At 38.1% G+C, this 18,582-nt stretch overlaps 1 protein-coding gene across 18 annotated transcripts in view; it reads left to right on the top strand.

The window, feature by feature from the left end:
* SCMH1 (Scm polycomb group protein homolog 1) overlaps positions 1-18,582 on the top strand; it is a 185,894-nt gene that overhangs the window by 88,929 nt on the left and 78,383 nt on the right. For all 18 annotated transcript variants that reach the window (XM_046662997.1, XM_046662979.1, XM_046662982.1 and 15 more), the window contains 2 exons: positions 9,823-9,911; positions 15,973-16,216. In XM_046662997.1, coding sequence (XP_046518953.1) covers positions 9,823-9,911; positions 15,973-16,216 — 333 coding nt within the window. The remainder of the gene's footprint in view (positions 1-9,822; positions 9,912-15,972; positions 16,217-18,582) is intronic.

The raw sequence follows: 18,582 nt of genomic DNA on the forward strand, positions 1-18,582 counted from the left end.
CAAGCTGTTACTTTTTAAAAATCACATATCTGATTCAACAAAGAGTGTTGAGAAAACCAGATACCCACATGCAAAAGAAGGAACTTGGGCCTTTACCTTACACCAGTGTACAATAATTAACTCAAAATGCATCAAAGGCCTAAATATAGGAGCTATAAAACTCTTAGAAGAAAACATAGGGGAAAAGCTTGACGACATTGGAATTAGTGATGATTTCTTGCTTATGACACCAAGAGTACTGGCAACAAAATAAAAAAATAGTTAAATTGGACTGCATCAAAATTAAAAACTTTTGTTCATCTAGGGACACAATCAGCAGTGAAAAGGGGACTTGCAGAGTGAGAGAAGATATTTGCAAATCATTTATCTGATAAGGGGTTAATATCCAGAATATATTGAAAAACTCCTTCAACTCACCAACAACGAAACAACCTGACTTAAAAATGGGCAAAAGACTCGAAGAGATATTTCTCTAAAGAAAATATACACATGGCTGTTAAACACTTGAAAAGATGCTCATTATCATCGTTAGGGGAATGAAATCAAAACCACAAGGAGATACCACCTCACATCCATTAAGATGGCTATTATCAAAAAGGAGAAAATATAAATAGAAAATAACAAGTGTCGGTGAGGATATGGATATTGTATATTTTATATATACAATATGGATATTTGTATATTGCTGGTAGGAATGTAAAATGGTACAGCAACTATGGAAGACAATATGACTTTTCCCCAAAAAATTAAAAATAGAATTTCCATATGATCCAGCAATTTCATTTCTGGGTATATAGGCACAATAATTGAAAGCAAGGACTCAAGCAGATATTTGTGTATATATATGTTTAGCAGCATTATTCACAATGGCCAAAAGGTTGAAGCAACCCAAGTGTCCATTGACAGAAGAATGGGTAAACAAACTGGTATATACATACAATGGAATACTGTTCAGCATTAAAAAGGAAGGAGATTCTGACACATTTTACAGTGTAGATGAACCTTGAAGATATTATGCTAAGTGAAATAAACCAGTCACAAAAGGACAAATGCTATGTGATTCCACTTAGGTCAAGTACCTAATATAGGCAAATTCTTAGAAACAGAAAATAGAATGATGGTTGCCAGGAGCTGGGGACCAGGAAGGAATGGAGAGTTACTGTTTAATGGGTACAGAATTTCAGTTGGGGAAGGTGAAAAAGTTCTGGAGGTGGATGGTGGTGATAGTTGCACAATGATGTGAATGCACTTACTTTTGAGAAAGAAAATGAGAAATATGTGTGTATACACATACACGTATATACATGAAATTATATACTTTTATATACTTAGTTTTATAAAAAGAAATACAAGAATATTAAACTAGAAAATAATGAAAAGGTCACCTATTGGGAGTGTCTGGGAATAGGATGGAAAGTACAGGAACGAGAGTGAGTCTTCTCTGAGGCTATCCTTTTGTATTTTTTTGACTTTTGAATTATATAAATGTTTTACTTAATAAATAAAATTAAACCAAGAAAAGATGAACAAAACATATCCTGAAGTTGATTACAAACAGAAACAAACTGAACTCTGTTTCAAATGGATATCATAACTACATTGAAAAATGAATTAATTCAAATAGCTTGAACACACAACCCTCACAGCACACCCTTAATGGGACATATTTCAAAGAAAAAATGGAATGGCAAAGAAATTCTGACTTTTTTATTAATGTTACTTGTTTTGCCATAATAATCTGAAACTATTTCGCATGTATTGAGGCTAGAGCAGATGAGTAAGTAAGATACAAAAATGAAATGGGGGAAGATGAAGAACCCTGCAGTATAGAATTTGAATTGGAGGTATCTGCATGAACTGTTAACTTTAAAATATATATATATATTTTTTTCAAGTTCTGTCCATTGAAAAGGCCTAAAAGCAATGACATCTCAGTAGCAATGAGCACACCTTGATTTTGGTTGCTAAATCCCATTCTCCACTAGCAGGAATTATGGCTCCTTGGAGGAATTCCAAGGCTAAGCAGAAGAGAAAATATAAGGTGAATCTGGAACATCTTATTTGGCCAGAAAACAAAGAAGTCTCAAAGAATGATGGGGACATATTTAAAAGAACAGGAGTCAGCTTGGAGGGGCTCTGACTAGCCAAAACTGGAAGAATATGAGTATCCAAAAGAATAATAAAAATAAAAGGACATTGTGAATTGTTCCCTAGTGATACACAATGAGGCCCTAGTGATACGCAAGAAAACAAATTTTAAAGTTGCAGAGAAAGGTCTGCTTTACAGAATATCAGCTAATAAATATAGAACGAGTGGTAGACAATTGCCATTTGCAACAACCATTTTAATTGGTTCAGGCAAAAATAATCAAAACCATTGGGTAAAAAAGCTTACTGGAGAATAGGAGATTCACATAGTCCCCAAGCTTCTCCCCACTGATTACCTATTAATTACAAAGGGAAATTACAATAAAGAAATCTGTCAGTCACCCCTTAACAAGTGATCGAATTTAGTGACAAACTGACATTATGTGCCCTCTTGTAGTAATGAAGCGAGAAGTACTCAACATCACTTGTGTAGTGTTTTTGTCAAAACTGTTTAGCATGAATGTAATTGAAACATTCAGAAAAAAATCCAAATTGTTGGACATTCTATAAAACAGCAAATCCAGACTCTTCAAAAATACCAGTTTCATGAAAAACAAATACAAGGCATCAGACTATTCTAGATTAAAGGAGGTTGAAGAAACGTGACAACCAAATGCAATATGTGATTCTTGATTGGATCCTGTAGTTAAAAACTTAAACAGCTAGAAGGAACATTTTGGGGACAGTTGAGAATATTTTTAATTAGATTTCTTGAGTATGATAATATTTCAGTTTTAAAGAATGTCGTTGCTCTGAGGACCAAGGTACTGACGTAGTTGGGGGGGGCAGAGTCATGATGTCTCTAACTTTCACGTAGTTCAGAGGAAAGCGTGTGTGCAGATAGATGGAAAGGAAATGTGGTGAAATGTTACTAGTTGTTGAATCGAGGTGAATGTCATAGTTGTTCATGTATTGTTTTTGCTGCTTTTCTCTAGGTTTAAAATTTTTCAAAATAAAAAGTTTTAAATATATTATGTATATAATTCTACATATATATGTGTGTGTGTTCATGTTCCCCAGGCCTCCTCTGGACCTCTTCCCAGAGTTGCTGAATCAGAGTCTCTAGGTAATGGGGCTTGGGATTCTGCATGGTAAAATGACTCTCCCGAGACTAACACGGTTGGTCTATATTTGGGAAGCATTGCTCTAGAAGAGCATTCTTCTTCAGTAAAACCTTGTATGGTTTGTGTGCGTGTGTATGTGTGTGTCTTCTGTTGACACAGGAACATTCATTACTACTCCCTTGCAGAGTCCTCCAGGGAAGAAGGCTAGAAAGGTGGAATGATTCACAGGTGACGTTCTCTCTGTGCTGCCAGCCTTTCCCTCACACCCCCTTGTTTTACTGACCTGTCCTGCTACTCAAGATGTGATTTTTCTCCTCTTCAGGGCTGTCTGGATCACTAGTTCTCAAACTTGGCCGCCGGTTAGAATCACCTGGGGAGCTCTTAAAAATTTCAGTGCTGGGCCTTAGATCAGTTAAATCAGAATTCTGGGGGTGGGACCGATGTATTCTTTAATGCTCCCCAGGATATTCCAGTGTCCAAGTGTGAGAGTCCCTGGTCTAGAGCAGAAGCTGGCCTCTGGTGAGGTCCCAAGTCAAGTGTGTCAGAATCCCAGACGAACTGCCTGCTCGGCAAACTTAGGCACATGCTCTAGTGTATATGTGGTACATTGACTTGAAAGGAACCCTTCGTATGTTCCTGTTGCTGATCAGTTTTCTCATTCGTTAAGTAGCCTCCAGCGCCCGTCAATAAAAAGAGGGATTTACAAAGATGCGTCTCTCAGTTTGTAGTCACAGAAGTTTGAACTCTGTTTATAGAAATTTGTGGGAGGAAAAAACCCACAAAATTTTGAAGAGAAGTAACTTTCTGATGTCTTAAATGCTTATTTTATAAAAGAAATGTTTAAAATATTTCCTGAACTCCCAGACCTATCTGTACCTAGACCTATCTCAAGATTACTCACAACCCCCACCCCCAGTTCAATGCGTCTCAATTAACTTGTGTTTGAGCGTGTATGTGGGGGTAGCAGCGAAGTGTGATAGAGTCCTGTGACAACCAAAAGGAATCCTAACTGTCCCTCCCAGAGACAATGGTGCCGAGTGTTCCCTTCTTCCTCTGGGAAGACAGTTTGTTGAGCACTTTCCAGTTCCACTTGTTGTTTCTTTCACTCTTGGGGTAGAATTTAAATAGTGCCCCCAACCTCAGTTTGGAAGCACCCCTGTGGTTCAGCATCCTCATCTGACAAATACAGAAACGGAAAAGGAAGTGAATGTCCAAGGTTGTACAGTGAGTTAGCGGCATATTTCTGTACATGTATTTGTATAAAGCTCCTCTGGGAGGAGAAAATGGGTTGGGAATCATCTTGACAGCCATAGAGTGTAATAATTTCACAAAGCTTGGAGTTATTGTATAGGACAACAGTGGGGTGGGGAATGGGGTCCACAAGCCGTGGTTCCTGGTGTGAGTGCTGTTCTGTTACCTGCCACCAGAGGGCATGAACTATGATTAGAGTCTAGACCTGCTGATCTACCTGTAAGTCCAGAGCTTTCTCAGGTCACTGTTAGTTTAAACACTGTTAGTTTTAACTGATCAGTCGTCCCACAGTCTTGGGAACATCTGGAAGCTCTTTATAACGGGTTCTTTACAGATAATTTTAGAAGACATCCTAGGTGAGCACAGAGCACTTGCGGCACCCCTGGGTTTAGAGTTAAAGAGACCTGGCTTTGCAGTTTTAGCTCAGCCACTTGCTGGTCTAGTTGTTTGGCCACTGGTAAGCTGCTTTACCTTTAGCAAGTTAAGACTTTACTTTGAATTTCAGTTGCCTTACTTGCCAGATCATTAATAAACTCTGCCACACATGGTTTTTGTGAGGATTAAATGGAATAACATGATAAAGCGTCCATCAATTCCTGGCACCCACTTAATAAGTGTAGATTTTTCCTCTGTTGAATAAAACTCTCATGGAGCTTGTATTTACTTGGAAAAGATATATGTATTACAAAGAAAAAAAAAGAATTCTGGCAGCAATAGGCGCTGAGGATAAATGAGAGGGAGCAGGATTTAGGAGCCTGTTTTAGGTAGGGTAGTCTAGGAACACGTCTCTGAGGAGGTGCTGTTTCAACAGAGAATAACTGTTAAAGGTTGGAGGAAATGGAAGGATGTTCGATGCAGGGGGACACAGCTTGGTGTGTTTGAGGAACAGAGCGACCAGTGAATGGCAGGCAAGGGAGTGATAGGAGGTGAGTTATTAGAAGGAAGTGAGTTCCATGTGAGGCTTGTTACCATGCATAAAGAGTTTAGGTGTATTTTGTGTTATGGGATATAAGAATAACAATGATGGATCTGATTTATATTTTGAAAAAACAAACACATCATTCTGGCTGCTATGTGGAGAACAGACAGTAGGGAGGCAAAAGTAGAAGCCAAGAGTCCGGTCCAAAGGCTGTTGCAGTGGTCCAGGCAGAGTCTGACTGTGGCTTAGATTAGGGTGGTTGGTACTGGGTGAGAAATACAGAATGGTAAGAAATGGTTCTATTTAGGATACATTAGATGTAGGAGCCACCAAGACTGCTGATTAATTGTATTCGAGGGGTGATACAAAGGGAGGAATCAAGGGTGACTTCTAGGCTTTTTAGTGGGAGCACGTGGGTTTAAATAAGCAGTGCCATTAACTGAGATGAGATGACTAGAGGAGAGAATAAGTTTGGAGGGGGTAGCAAAATCAAGAGTTCTGTTTTAGACTTATTCATTTTGAGATCTTTAGGCATCCAAGTAGAGTTATAGAATAAGGCAGTTAGAAATAAGAGCATGAAACTCGGGGCAGAGGTTTGGGCTAGAGATATAAATTCCAGTCATCATTTGAGAGGAAGAGAGCGGAGACCAAGAGGAAGAGAGAACCAGTGGCCAAGCCCTCAGGTACTCCCACTTTTAGAGGTTAGGATTTCTTACCCACCCGTCCTTTTCCTTGCAAGCACCTCAGGCCATTGTTTAATTTGAGAAAACCCTCAAATTATTGTTTTTATTCTTCTCTTCTTTCTTTCACAAATTTATGACCCCAACTCTTTTTACCAAGAGAGACAGTATGGTAGGACTGAGTGATGAAGTATTTAAAGACATTAATGTGATGATTAACAAGGAAGGCTGTGGAGACAGAAGAATTGGGTTTAAATCTTGCCTCTGATATTTACTAGCTTAGTAACCTTGGATATTTTACTTAATTTCTCTACCCTCAGTCTTTTCATCTTTAATAATAAAACAATAGCCAGCATTTATCTGACACTTATTATATACCAAGCAGCGTTTTAAGTCCTTCACATATATTAACCTATTTCAATCCTTAGACCAACCCATTGTTCTTATCCCATTTTCTTATCCCACATTCTTATCCCACTTTATTGCTGAGCAAAATAAAGCCAGAGAGAGGTTTTATAATTTGCCAAAAGTTACACACTGGGCAAGTGGCAGAGCTTGGTTTGAACCAAGGCAGCCTGGGTCCAGAACCAGTGCTGCTTTTCTCGTATCTAATTCTTAGAGCTGTAGTAGTGATTAAATGAGATGACCCAGTTAAAGTGCTTAGCACGTGGAGCCTGGCACCTAATATGTGCATAATAAATGTTTCCTTTGGGAGGCAGCATAGTGTAGTGAAAGAGAACCAGATGAAAAGTCCTGGGGCTCCAGCCTGACTTGACAAGAGCAGCTTACATGACCATGAACCAGTTTCTTAGCCTCTCTGGACTTCAGGTTTGTCACCTGCAATATAAAATCTTCATACTTTTTGGCCTCTGAGGTCCCTTTCAATGTTAAAGTTCTATCTGTGACTCCCCAAGACAGGTTATGGATACATTTGAATTTGGGTGGGGGTCTCACCTCACCATTGGGGGTTTAATAAATTAGGGTTTAATAGATAATTAATTGTTGGATTAAATTGATTTGTTAACTCTCAGTGGTTATTCATTGAATAAGATACTTTGATAATTCTTGGGTTGGGAACATTTCTGCTATATGCTTCTCTTGAAGAAGCTTGCTAGAAGGTAGTGAAACATAAAGTTAAGAACCGTGAGGTCTGAACTAAGTCCGTCATATGTTAGAATCTGTCTTCACCAGATACTCTTTGTACAAGCTACTTCTCTTGAGTTTCCATTTCATCACCTGAAAACTAGGGACAATAGTGGTACATGCCTCATGGCATTATTTCAGATATCCAGTAAGAAATTACATGTAAAGTATTTAATACGTGATAAGCATTCAATATATATTAGCCATTATAATATTATTATAAGGTTCCCAGAGCTTGAGAGGATTTTTTTAGCTCTTCAAGTTCCAGATGAGATAGAAGCTCCTCAGTAACTCATTTCTAAACAATGGAGCTGGCAGTTACGTGGTGAGGCACTCCAGTTGTTGGACCCTGAGGACATGAGTCTGAGTTTTCTAATTGTGCAGTCATTCCTCCCCACTCCTCTCTTTAACAAGGCGTAGGGAGCATTTCTCTGGAACAGTTGTGCCTTTCTTTGCCTTATCCATAGATGGAGTGAGTCATTCTTGGCAAGTGTGCTCTGAGTTTGGCTTGCTTCAGCCCTTCCCTGATCTGAGGAGAGTTGTTTTCCCCACATACAGACCAAGCCTGAATTTCTGGAGAAATTTAATTTTTTTTGTTTTTACCATGGTCAAAGGAAGAGTAGTAGTCAAGACTCTTTTGGCTATGCGAGCAAAAACCCAACTCACACCAATTTAGAGGAGGAAAAAAGGGGGAGGCAGGAATTATTGACTCATATACCCAAGAAGTCTAAGGCCTAGTGTTGAGTGTATCTGGACACAGGGTTCCAAACGCTCTCCTGTTTCTCCATCTCTTGCTCTCCTTTGGCTTTATTCTCAGGTATGTTCTCCACGTAGCAGCGCCAAATCTACAAATGTCCTTATAGCCATGATCTCAGAGAAAGAAGGACTCTCTCCTGTGACATCCATATCATATCAGAAAACAATTGATCCAGCTTGGGACATACGTACGCTCTCTTGGTCTAGGGGAATCTGATGCTCTTAAACGGCATTATTTTCCATTCCGTAGCCCTGTGATAGACATCCCCACCAAATTACACCGAGTTAGGGTGATGGTTTTCCAAAAGGAAAAGAAGCTAGGCAAGCAAAAAAGTAAGTGATAGCAGTTTTAGATTAAGTGATAAGAACATCCACATTGCTTTTGCCCATTGTTGATATGAGTGAGCTAGCCCAAGAATTCTGACCTTGGGAAGCTTGGTTTCGCCTCGCCAGGTCTGAGACTAAACATTTATATCTTATGGGGTGGTACCTCTCTTCTTATTTCTATTTTCTTCTCACTTCTCACCCTCTCCCCTTTAATTTAACTGTAGTTATTGCTTAATACTTAATCCCAAAACTGATTCTTCCTTTTTCATTTTACCTGTGCGTTGATAGTTTAGCATAGTGGTAAAGAGTGTGGGCTGAAGGGTCAGATTGCCTGGGTTTCAGTCCTGTCTTTGTCATTTGCTCACTTTGAAATCTTAAGCACTTTACTTTGTACCTCTCTTCTCATCTATAAAGTGAAGACAATGTCTACCTCACTGGGTTGCCTTGAGGATGATTAGATAGTCAGTGGAAAGTGATTGGCCCCGTGTCTAGCACACAGTGCAGGACGCAGCAATATCAGACAGTGTTGCTGTGACTTCCGGCTCTGCAGCTTTGGTGCAGCCTGTCTGTCCTTGTGTCAGGAATGGGAAAGCTGAGGTAGATTGGGAGACTATCAGGAAGCACTAGATTCTCTTTTAGAAAATGAATATTTTTGGATAGGATGATTCCCTTCATCTTTATCATTACCTGATCCTTAGTTATTTAAGTAAAAGTGAATCTCAAAAAGTGTTTTAGGGGCCAGCCTGGTGGCATAGTGCTTAAGTTCTCATGCTCTGCTTCAGTGACCTGAGGTTCACGGGTTCAGATCCCGGGTACAGACCTACGCACCACTTATCAAGCCATGCTGTGGTAGGTGTCCCACATATAAAATAGAGGAAGATGGGCACGGATGTTAGCTTAGGGCCAATCTTCCTCAGCAAAAAGAGGAGGTTTGGCAGTGGATGTTAGCTCAAGGCTAGTCTTCCTCACCAAAAAAACAAAGTGCTTTATATTCGGGGTATGTGTGTGTGAGAGAGAGAGAGAGAGAGAGAAAGCAAGAGCAAGAGAAATAGTGAGTTAGTTTATATTGATATCAACCAAAAAGATTTACTTATATATTGGGTTGACATGTTTTACTTTCTTCTTATGAGGTTTTTATATCCCCTTTCGCACTCTACTGTCTAGATCCCTTTGAAGTATTTGTTAATCTTATCTCACATCTGTTTTGTATTTTTCGAGAAAAGCTTTTTGGGCCTTATGATATATATTCTGTAGTACTTGTCTTGGAGTCAGGGAGCGTGGCTGGGGACTCTATTCCACAACTTTGCAACATTACCTTGGGCAAATTACATTCCCTCTTATGTGCCTCATTTCCTCGTCTGTCTAGTGAGGCATTTCTTCCGTTTAACCTTTAAGTCCTTTCCTAACAGTCTGTGATTCTGTAACTATCCCAGCATAGGTTGTGGCAGGAGTAGCTGAATTCCAAAGTGAAAACTTGATATCTCCATTCCCTTTGAAACATATTTTTACCTGTTGCCTATTATGTTTGCTGCAGGATTTCGGCTGAATGCCTCCTCTTGGCCCATGTTCCTTTTGAAGACGCTAAATGGAGCAGAGATGGCTCCCATCAGGATTTTCCACAAGGTACGTGCCCCTTAGATATCACCAACTCCAAACTGCTTAAGGTCAAGTGCTTATATTCTTTCGATTACTGAGCCTCTGATGTCTGATTATATTTGTGGCCTGAGGCTGCCTTCTCAGAAACGAGTGCAGCAGAAGGGTTTTTAGTACCTTAGGAAGCAGCGCTTATCCCAGAGGAATATTAGACTGTAAGTTAGGATTCCTGGGTTTTGGGTCTCAGCTCTGCCAGTAATAAGCTATGTCCTTTTGACCTCATCTGTAAAGTAGGAGTCTGTGTCACAGAGTTGTTAAGTTAAAATGTGTTTATTAGTAAAATATATAAAATGTAATATAAATCTAAAGAAGCTGTTCTTATTATAGCTTGGATTTCCGTAAGGACCGTATGCTAAACAGAGAGAAAGGAAGGAGACTATTTTCTGAGTGCCTACAGTATATCTGAGGTTTATATATACTGTCTCATTTAATACCCACAGTTAACTTTATGAAACAAGAATTATTATTTCCATTTAATAGTTAAGGAAACAAATACTTCTGAATAAGGACCTTGCCCAAAATCACATGGCTAGTAAGTGGTGGAACATTCTCAAGGAATGAGATGATCGGTCTGCTCTCAGTTGAATTCTTTCATGAGGTTAGAGTTACTGTAAAGGGGACTAAATTAAGGCTGCTTATGCCCCTATTTAAGTCTAAATCCTGAGAGCACTCTGGTTCCCAGAATGTACTCTACTGGGCAACTTAAAAACCCTTTCACTAAAGAACATCTCAGATTGGTGGCAAGGGTGGGTGGACCAACAAATATTCTTCTAAGTGCTTTCCTGAGCTTACTAGAAAGTAAGAAAACTCTCCAGAGATCAAAATAAAGAAGGAAAACCAGAGTGTTAAGTGTATATACTGAACCTTCAGGTGCCGTAAGGGGCTTTGCCAGTCTTACTTTCCAAGGATCTTGTCTTTTAACACCCAGAGTAGGATAGAAAATGAGGCCTTGGGCCCATGCAAGGCGGGGAAAGGGACATGAGATTGCCACATAAAAACCCAGATCAGAGCCCTGCAATGTTTACTCCTTAGTGGAAAGACTACACGTTGGTGAGGAAGAGTCTGTGCCTGTGCTCTGGGTAGACGTGGGAATGGAGTCGTCTCCTCTGATAAGACAGTCTTCCCCCATGGAAGTCCAGAGTTCAGATATAGTACCTGTATTATCTAGGAACTCCAGAGTTGGATGGAGATATTTTGAGTGCCTGGCACAAGCAAACCCGAAACCTTTCTAGAGAGTGTGGTTGCTTTCAACCCAGATGTCGTAAAAGTCTCAAAAGTGAAGTACCATTGAAGATGAATACTCAGTTTAGAAATTACAGACCCTCAGAAACTCTCCAAACGGGCCAGCCTTGTGGCCGAGCGGTTAAGTTCTCGTGCTCTGCTTCGGTGGCCCAGGGTTTCACCAGTTCGGATCCTGGGGGCAGACCTAGCGCCTCTCACTAAGCATAGCAGAACTAGAAGGACCTACAGCTAGAATATACAACTATGTACTGGAAGGCTTTAGGGAGAAGAGGAAAAAAGTACATAAGTGTTCAAGTCAATGATTTTAAAAAGAAAACTCTCAAAACAAATCCAACATGACAGGACATCAGAAGACAAGACAAACAGTAAGGTTATAACCCAAGGACTTTCGGATAATAGAAATATCAGATAGAGAATATAAATCAAGCATTTGAAATGATTAAAGAATGAAAAGAAGGAATTTAAAAAATGAGAAAAGTACAAAACCATACTTTTTTTTTTTTTTTTTATTAATGTTATGATAGATTACAACCTTGTGAGATTTCAGTTGTACATTTTTGTTAGTCATGTTGTGGGTACACCACTTCCCACTCTGTGCCCTCCCCCCACCCCCCCTTTTCCCTGGTAACCACCGATCAGATCTCCTTATCAATATGCTAATTTCCACCTATGAGTGGAGTCATATAGAGTTCGTCTTTCTCTGACTGGCTTATTTCGCTTAACATAATACCCTCGAGGTCCATCCACGTTCTTGTGAATGGGCCGATTTTGTCTTTTTTTATGGCTGAGTAGTATTCCATTGTGTATATATACCACATCTTCTTTATCCAATCATCAGTTTCTGGGCATGTAGGCTGGTTCCACGTCTTGGCTATTGTAAATAATGCTGCGATGAACATAGGGGTGCAACGGACTCTTGAGATTTCTGATATCAGGTTCTTAGGATAGATACCCAGTAATGGGATGGCTGGGTCATAGGGTATTTCTATTTTTAACTTTTTGAGAAATCTCCATACTGTTTTCCATAGTGTCTGTATCAGTTTGCATTCCCACCAACAGTGTATGAGGCTTCCTTTTTCTCCACAACCTCTCCAACATTTGTCGCTCTTGGTTTTGGATGTTTTTGCCAATCTAACGGGTGTAAGGTGATATCTTAGTGTAGTTTTGATTTGCATTTCCCTGATGATTAGCGATGATGAACATCTTTTCATGTGTCTATTGGCCATATTCATATCTTCTTTTGAGAAATGTCTGTTCATGTCCTCTGCCCATTTTTTTATCGGGTTGTTTGTTTTTTTGTTGTTAAGCAGTGTGAGTTCTTTGTATATTATGGAGATTAACCCTTTGTCGGATAAGTGGCTTGTAAATATTTTTTCCCAATTAGTGGGCTGTTTTTTTGTTTCAATCCTGTTTTCCCTTGCCTTGAAGAAGCTCTTTAGTCTGATGAAGTCCCATTTGTTTATTCTTTCTATTGTTTCCCTCAACTGAGGAGTTACAGTGTCCGAAAAGATTCTTTTGAAACTGATGTCAAAGAGTGTACTGCCTATATTCTCTTCCAAAAGACTTATTGTCTCAGGCCAAAACCATACTTTTTAAATGAGAGATTTGAAAAAATCCCAATTGAACATAGAACAATAGAAATGAAATTTAACCATTAAAATTAAAAATTAATAGGTAGATGTATAAGCAACCTAGATATAGATAAGGAAGAATTAACTGAAAGACGTGTAAAGAATTTCCCCAGCATGCAGCACAAAGAGATAAAGAGGTGGAAAATATTAAAGACAAGAGACAAGGAGAATAATATTAGAAGGTCCAATATATGCTGAACATGAAATCCAGAAAGATGAATTAGGAAAAATAGAAAAGAGTCAGTATTTGAAAAGACAATGACAGAATTTTCCAGAGTTTGTAGTAAAGACAAATATATACCTTAAAAAATCATGGTATAACTAAAGTAAAAAGAAAAGATCTGAGCAAGTAATCACATAAAGCACCCTCAAAAAAATTACAGTTAGGTTGACAGCACATTTCTTGACAGCAACAGCACAAGCCAAAAGATAATAGAATAATATTTCACAGTATCCAGGAAAATGCTTGTCCACCTAGAATTTTATATCGGTACACTATTATTTCAGAGTTGATATAAAAATCAAGATATTTTCAAACAAACTAATACAAGTAGACAGTAATATATCCACTGAAAGAACAAGTGAAGACTCTATTTCAGGAAGAAGACAATTGAACCCAGAAAGTAAGAGTGAAAGGCAAGAAGCAGTGGTGAGGAGACGTTGGTTAACATGTAGATAAAACTAATCAAGCACTGTCCACAACTGTATAAACCAATTATAATTACAAAAGGATAACAATGTGGAACTAAATTATCAAACACCTCTTAGCTCAGTAGTTGAAATATTTTAAAGTTCTTGTATTGTTTGGGACTAGAGATAAAGATGAGTTTTAGACCAAATTATGTCAACTGTACAGTTAGAGTCTTAAGAGGAACCACTAAAAGACTATAAATAGAATGGTTAACATCTGAATCAAGGGAGGAGGAAAAAGGGAAAAAATTCAGTTGACGGTAAAGGAGAAAAAAGAACCTTGAAAAATCAGGTTAAATAGAAATATAGGCAATAGGATAATTGTAATAAGTTTAAATATATCAGTTATTATTAGAAATGAGCTTAAACTCATCAGTTTAGTCAGATGTAGATTAGATTGTTTTTAAATCTAGCTACATGCTGTTTGCAAGAGACACTGCTAAAGTATGACACAAAAATGTTGAAAGTAAAAGAATATAAAAGATATACCAGGCAAACCTTTATCAAAATAAAGCAAGTGTTAACTATACCGAAATTAGACAAAGGAGACTTTGATGCTAAGAAAGCATGAAAGAGGTCACTGTCTAATGATTAAAAAATACAGTTCACCAAGAAAAAAAGTTGTAAATATGCATGCTACTAAAAAACATAGCCTCCAACTATGAAAAGCAAAGTCTGACAGAATTACATGAAAAAATTGGAAAATCCACAATCACTAGGGGATATTTTAGTAAACATCTCTCAATAATTGGTAAATCAAGTAATCAGAATAAGCTAATAAGTGTTAAATTAGTTTTTAAAAATCAGTTGCATTCCTATTTAATAGCAACAAATGGTTTGAAAATGAAAATTTTAAGATACCATTTATGATAGCAGTCAAATTATTAATATGCCTAGAAAAAACATGAAAAGCATGAGATATTTATAGAGGAAATTTTAAAATCTGTATTAAAGAAGAAATCCACATTAAAAAATACTTAAATGGAAGATACTCTAGCATGTTTTTGGATGGGGATGCTCGATATCATACATACAAAGGTTATTTCTTCCCAAATTAATCTATAAATTTGGTGTGATTCCAGTCAAAATCTGTGGAACTTGAAAAGCTGATTCTAAAATTCACATGAAAGATCAAGGAGAAAGAATAGCCAAAACAGTGTTGAAGAATGGCAAAGTAATAGGCCTTTTTCTACCAGATATTCATTTACTAAGACTGTGTTCTTGGTACAGGGTCAGACAGTAAGACCAAGAGAACAGAATAGAGTGTAAAACACTTTTTTGGAAACTTTATCTATGCAGCCACATTGCAGATCAGCACCCAAGAACTCTCCTCACTGCTGGAAAGAGTGTACAATGTTACAGCCACTTTGGAGGGCATTATAACAATATTTAATACAGCAGAAGATGTATATATCTTATAACCTGGCAATTCTACTCCCTAAAGAAATGGAGAATGGTTGTCCTGTGCAGAATGGAAAAAGCACGGGTTTTGGGGTAAAGGAGACTCAGGCTTGAGTTCCAGCTCTGCCTTTTATCGGCTGTATAGTTTTGGGCACTTAGTTCACCTCTCTAAATATGCCCTAAAGAAACCCTCCCACGTGTGTACAAAGGAACAAGTGCCAGAATGGTCATTAAGACTCTTTTGAAATAATAAGCAATTGGAAACAACCTTAAATGTCCATCAAAAGAGAATGAATAAATTGTGGTATACACATATAATAGAATACTATTAGCAGTTAAATTGAACCAGAGCTAAATTTATCAACATGGATAAATTTCAAAAACATGTTGAACAAAAAAAAAGTTATGGAATGATATGTATAGTTAGTTAAATTGAACTGGACCTAAATTTATCAACATGGATAAATGTCAAAAACATAATGTTGAACAAAAAAACAGTTGTGGAATGATATGTATAGTCTTGTAGTCTGACCACGGGGACAGGTTCTGAGAAATGCATCACTAGGCGATTTCGTCATTGTGCAAATGTCACAGAGGTACTTATGCAAACCTCGATGGTAAAGCCCACTAGGCTTTATGGTGCTAATCTTATAGGACCACCATCATATATGTGGTCCATCACTGACCGAAATTTCGTTATGTGGCACATGACTGTACAGTATAGTACCATTTATATAAAATTTAAAAGTATGCAAATAGATATGTACATATATAGTAAAGTATAAAAATATGCATAGGGAATGGGGTAAGGGAAGAGCACAAAGGGGATTCAACGTTGTTAACTTTTATTTCTTTAAAAAAAATGTGAAGTAAAGATGTCAAAATGTTAGGATTGCAAAGTAATACTTTGGTGTGCTTTGAGATCCATTTAAAAGAGAGACTAAATCTCCATTGTAAATCTTATTATATAGCAGTCACTTGTTATCATCCGAATGAGGTACCAGTCTTTTGGCATACATAGCCTCTCTCTTTGTGCCTAGGTCTATTTATTTCTCTTTCTCATCTAGGAACCACCATCGCCTTCCCACAACTTCTTCAAAATGGGAATGAAGCTAGAAGCTGTGGACAGGAAGAACCCTCATTTTATTTGCCCAGCTACTATTGGGGAGGTGCGGGGCTCAGAAGTGCTCGTCACTTTTGATGGATGGCGAGGGGCCTTTGACTACTGGTGCCGCTTCGACTCCCGGGACATCTTCCCTGTGGGCTGGTGTTCCTTGACTGGAGATAACCTGCAGCCACCTGGTACTAAAGGTAAAGGGCCACCTATGAGCTCTTGAATCCAACCCAAGTAGATAAGGGAGATTACCTAGATCTCTCATCGTCAGCATATCTTTACCACTGACCCTCACTAGTAGGCAGAGGAGGAGCAAGGGCCGGCAACTTAGGTAAAAACCAAAGTCTACCCGAGAGTAATCAGAAACAGTAAGAATAAAATGTCAGGGGAAGCTAGACATAGAGTTTGTGATAAAGTAAAATTCCTTGCTCTAAATGTCCTGGTTTATTCTCAGGCAACTAGCTTCTCGTCTGCCCTACTTTTGTTCCTAACCCTTTGCAGAGTTTGAGTAGTATCATTCTCAAGGTGCACATCTTCCTCAGGTCTTAGGGGCTTTGTATATGAGCTGGAGTAACGTTGTAAGTACTTGAGAAGAGCTGTAGCAGAATGGAAAAAGCATGGGCTTTGAAGGAAGAGAGACTTAGGTTTGAGTTCCAGCTCTGCCCCTTACCTGCTGTGTGGCCTTGGGCAGTTAGCTCACCTCTCTAAACCTCAGATTTCTCGTCTGTAAAAGAATGCCTACTTCATAAAGTTATTGTGAGAAATAAATGAGATTACATGGATAAAGTGCTTACATAATATCTGGCAAATAGTGCTAAACATTCACTATTTTTTTTGTATTGTTTTTTCTATTGTTGCTATTATTATCGTTGTTATATACTATATTATATTTATTAAAATTAGTAAATACAATTACTACTATATAATATATTATATGCTATATTATCATTATTATAATACTATTATTGTAAAAGTAACCACTACCGCTGGGAGAGTATATATAAAGTACTAGAACAGTACTACAGAGTAATTGAACAGTAAATGATATTTCTAATGAGGATGTTGGAGATCATCCAGGGTAGGGTTTGAGATAGCTGCTCTTAATAAAGGAAATAATAATGAATCTCATCCCCTTAAGTCTAAAAGTTGTGATGAATCTGAGGGAATAGAAAGTCACCCTTCCTGTTGTCTGTGGATCTCTTTTCTGAACCTCTGTCGAATTCATTCATTCAATTAGCCAGATATTTATTGAGCATCTAATTTTGAGGCCAGCTGAGGATACAGGAGTTGCCAAGATGGACAGCGTTCCCGCCCTCGTGGCACTTCCATTCTGGTGGATGAGATAGTCGGTAAAGATTTAAATCAAGAAATAAACAAGGTGATTTCAGATAGACAGTTTCTCCTGAGGAAATAAAGAATGATAAGAGAGTGACAGTGAAGGTGAGATGGTGAAGGGGATTTTTTGTTTAACAACTTTATTGAAGTATAATTAAAGTAAAATAATGGCTCATATTTAAAGTATACAGTTTGAAAAGTTTTCACCTATGTCTGCATCCAAGAAGCCGTTACCACAATCAAGATAATGAGCATATCCATCATCCCCAAAAGTTTCTTTCTCCCTCTTTGTGGAGGAGGGCCTCTTGAGATACAATTTCTTTTCAGGAAAAGTTATCTGAAAAGGTGATATTTAAACCAAATGATGAGAAGAAACCATTCAAGAAAAGAGAATTCCAGGCAGGCAGATGGGACATACATGCAATGGTGCTGAAGATGACTGCTCAACCACAATGCACTGTGGGAGGGGGAAAGTGGCAAAGTCATGTAGGACCTTATAAGCCAGAGTGAGGATTTGGATTTTATTCCAAATGTGGTGGGGAATCATGAGAGGGTACCATGTCGGGGAATGACAAAATCTGGTTTACATTTAAAAAATCACTCATATCCAGAATACAAAAGAACACTTTAAACTCAACAATAAAAAAGACAAATAGCCCAGTTAAAAAATGGGCAAAGGGTTTGAATAGATATTTCTCCAGAGGAGATATACAAATGCCCGATAAGTACTTAGAAAAGATGCTCAATATCATTAGTCATTAGAGAAATGCAGATCAAAGCCACAGTGAGATACCACTTTCACATCCATACAGGGTATGGCTATAATCAAAAGACATACAATAACAAATGTTGGTGAGAATGCTGGAGAAATTAGAACTGTCATACATTACTAGTAAGATTGTAAAATGCTAGAGCCACTTTGGGAACAGTTTGGAAGTTATTCAAAATGTTAAACATAGAGTTACCTGTGACCCAGTAATTCCATTTGTGGGTATATACCCAAAAGAATAGAAAACATACATCCACACAAAAATGTATCATGAATGTTCATGGCAGCATTATTCGTAGTAGCCAAAAAGTTGAAGTAACCTACGTGTTCATCATCTGATGGATAGATAAGTAAAATGTTGTATACCCATACGAAATACTATTTGGCAAGAAAAAGAAATGAAGTACTGATATATGCTACAACATAGAGGTACCTCAAAACATTATGCTAAGTGAAAAA

The sequence above is a fragment of the Equus quagga genome, chromosome 5 (assembly GCF_021613505.1).
Source record: "Equus quagga isolate Etosha38 chromosome 5, UCLA_HA_Equagga_1.0, whole genome shotgun sequence".
NCBI classification, from domain to species: Eukaryota; Metazoa; Chordata; class Mammalia; order Perissodactyla; family Equidae; genus Equus; species Equus quagga.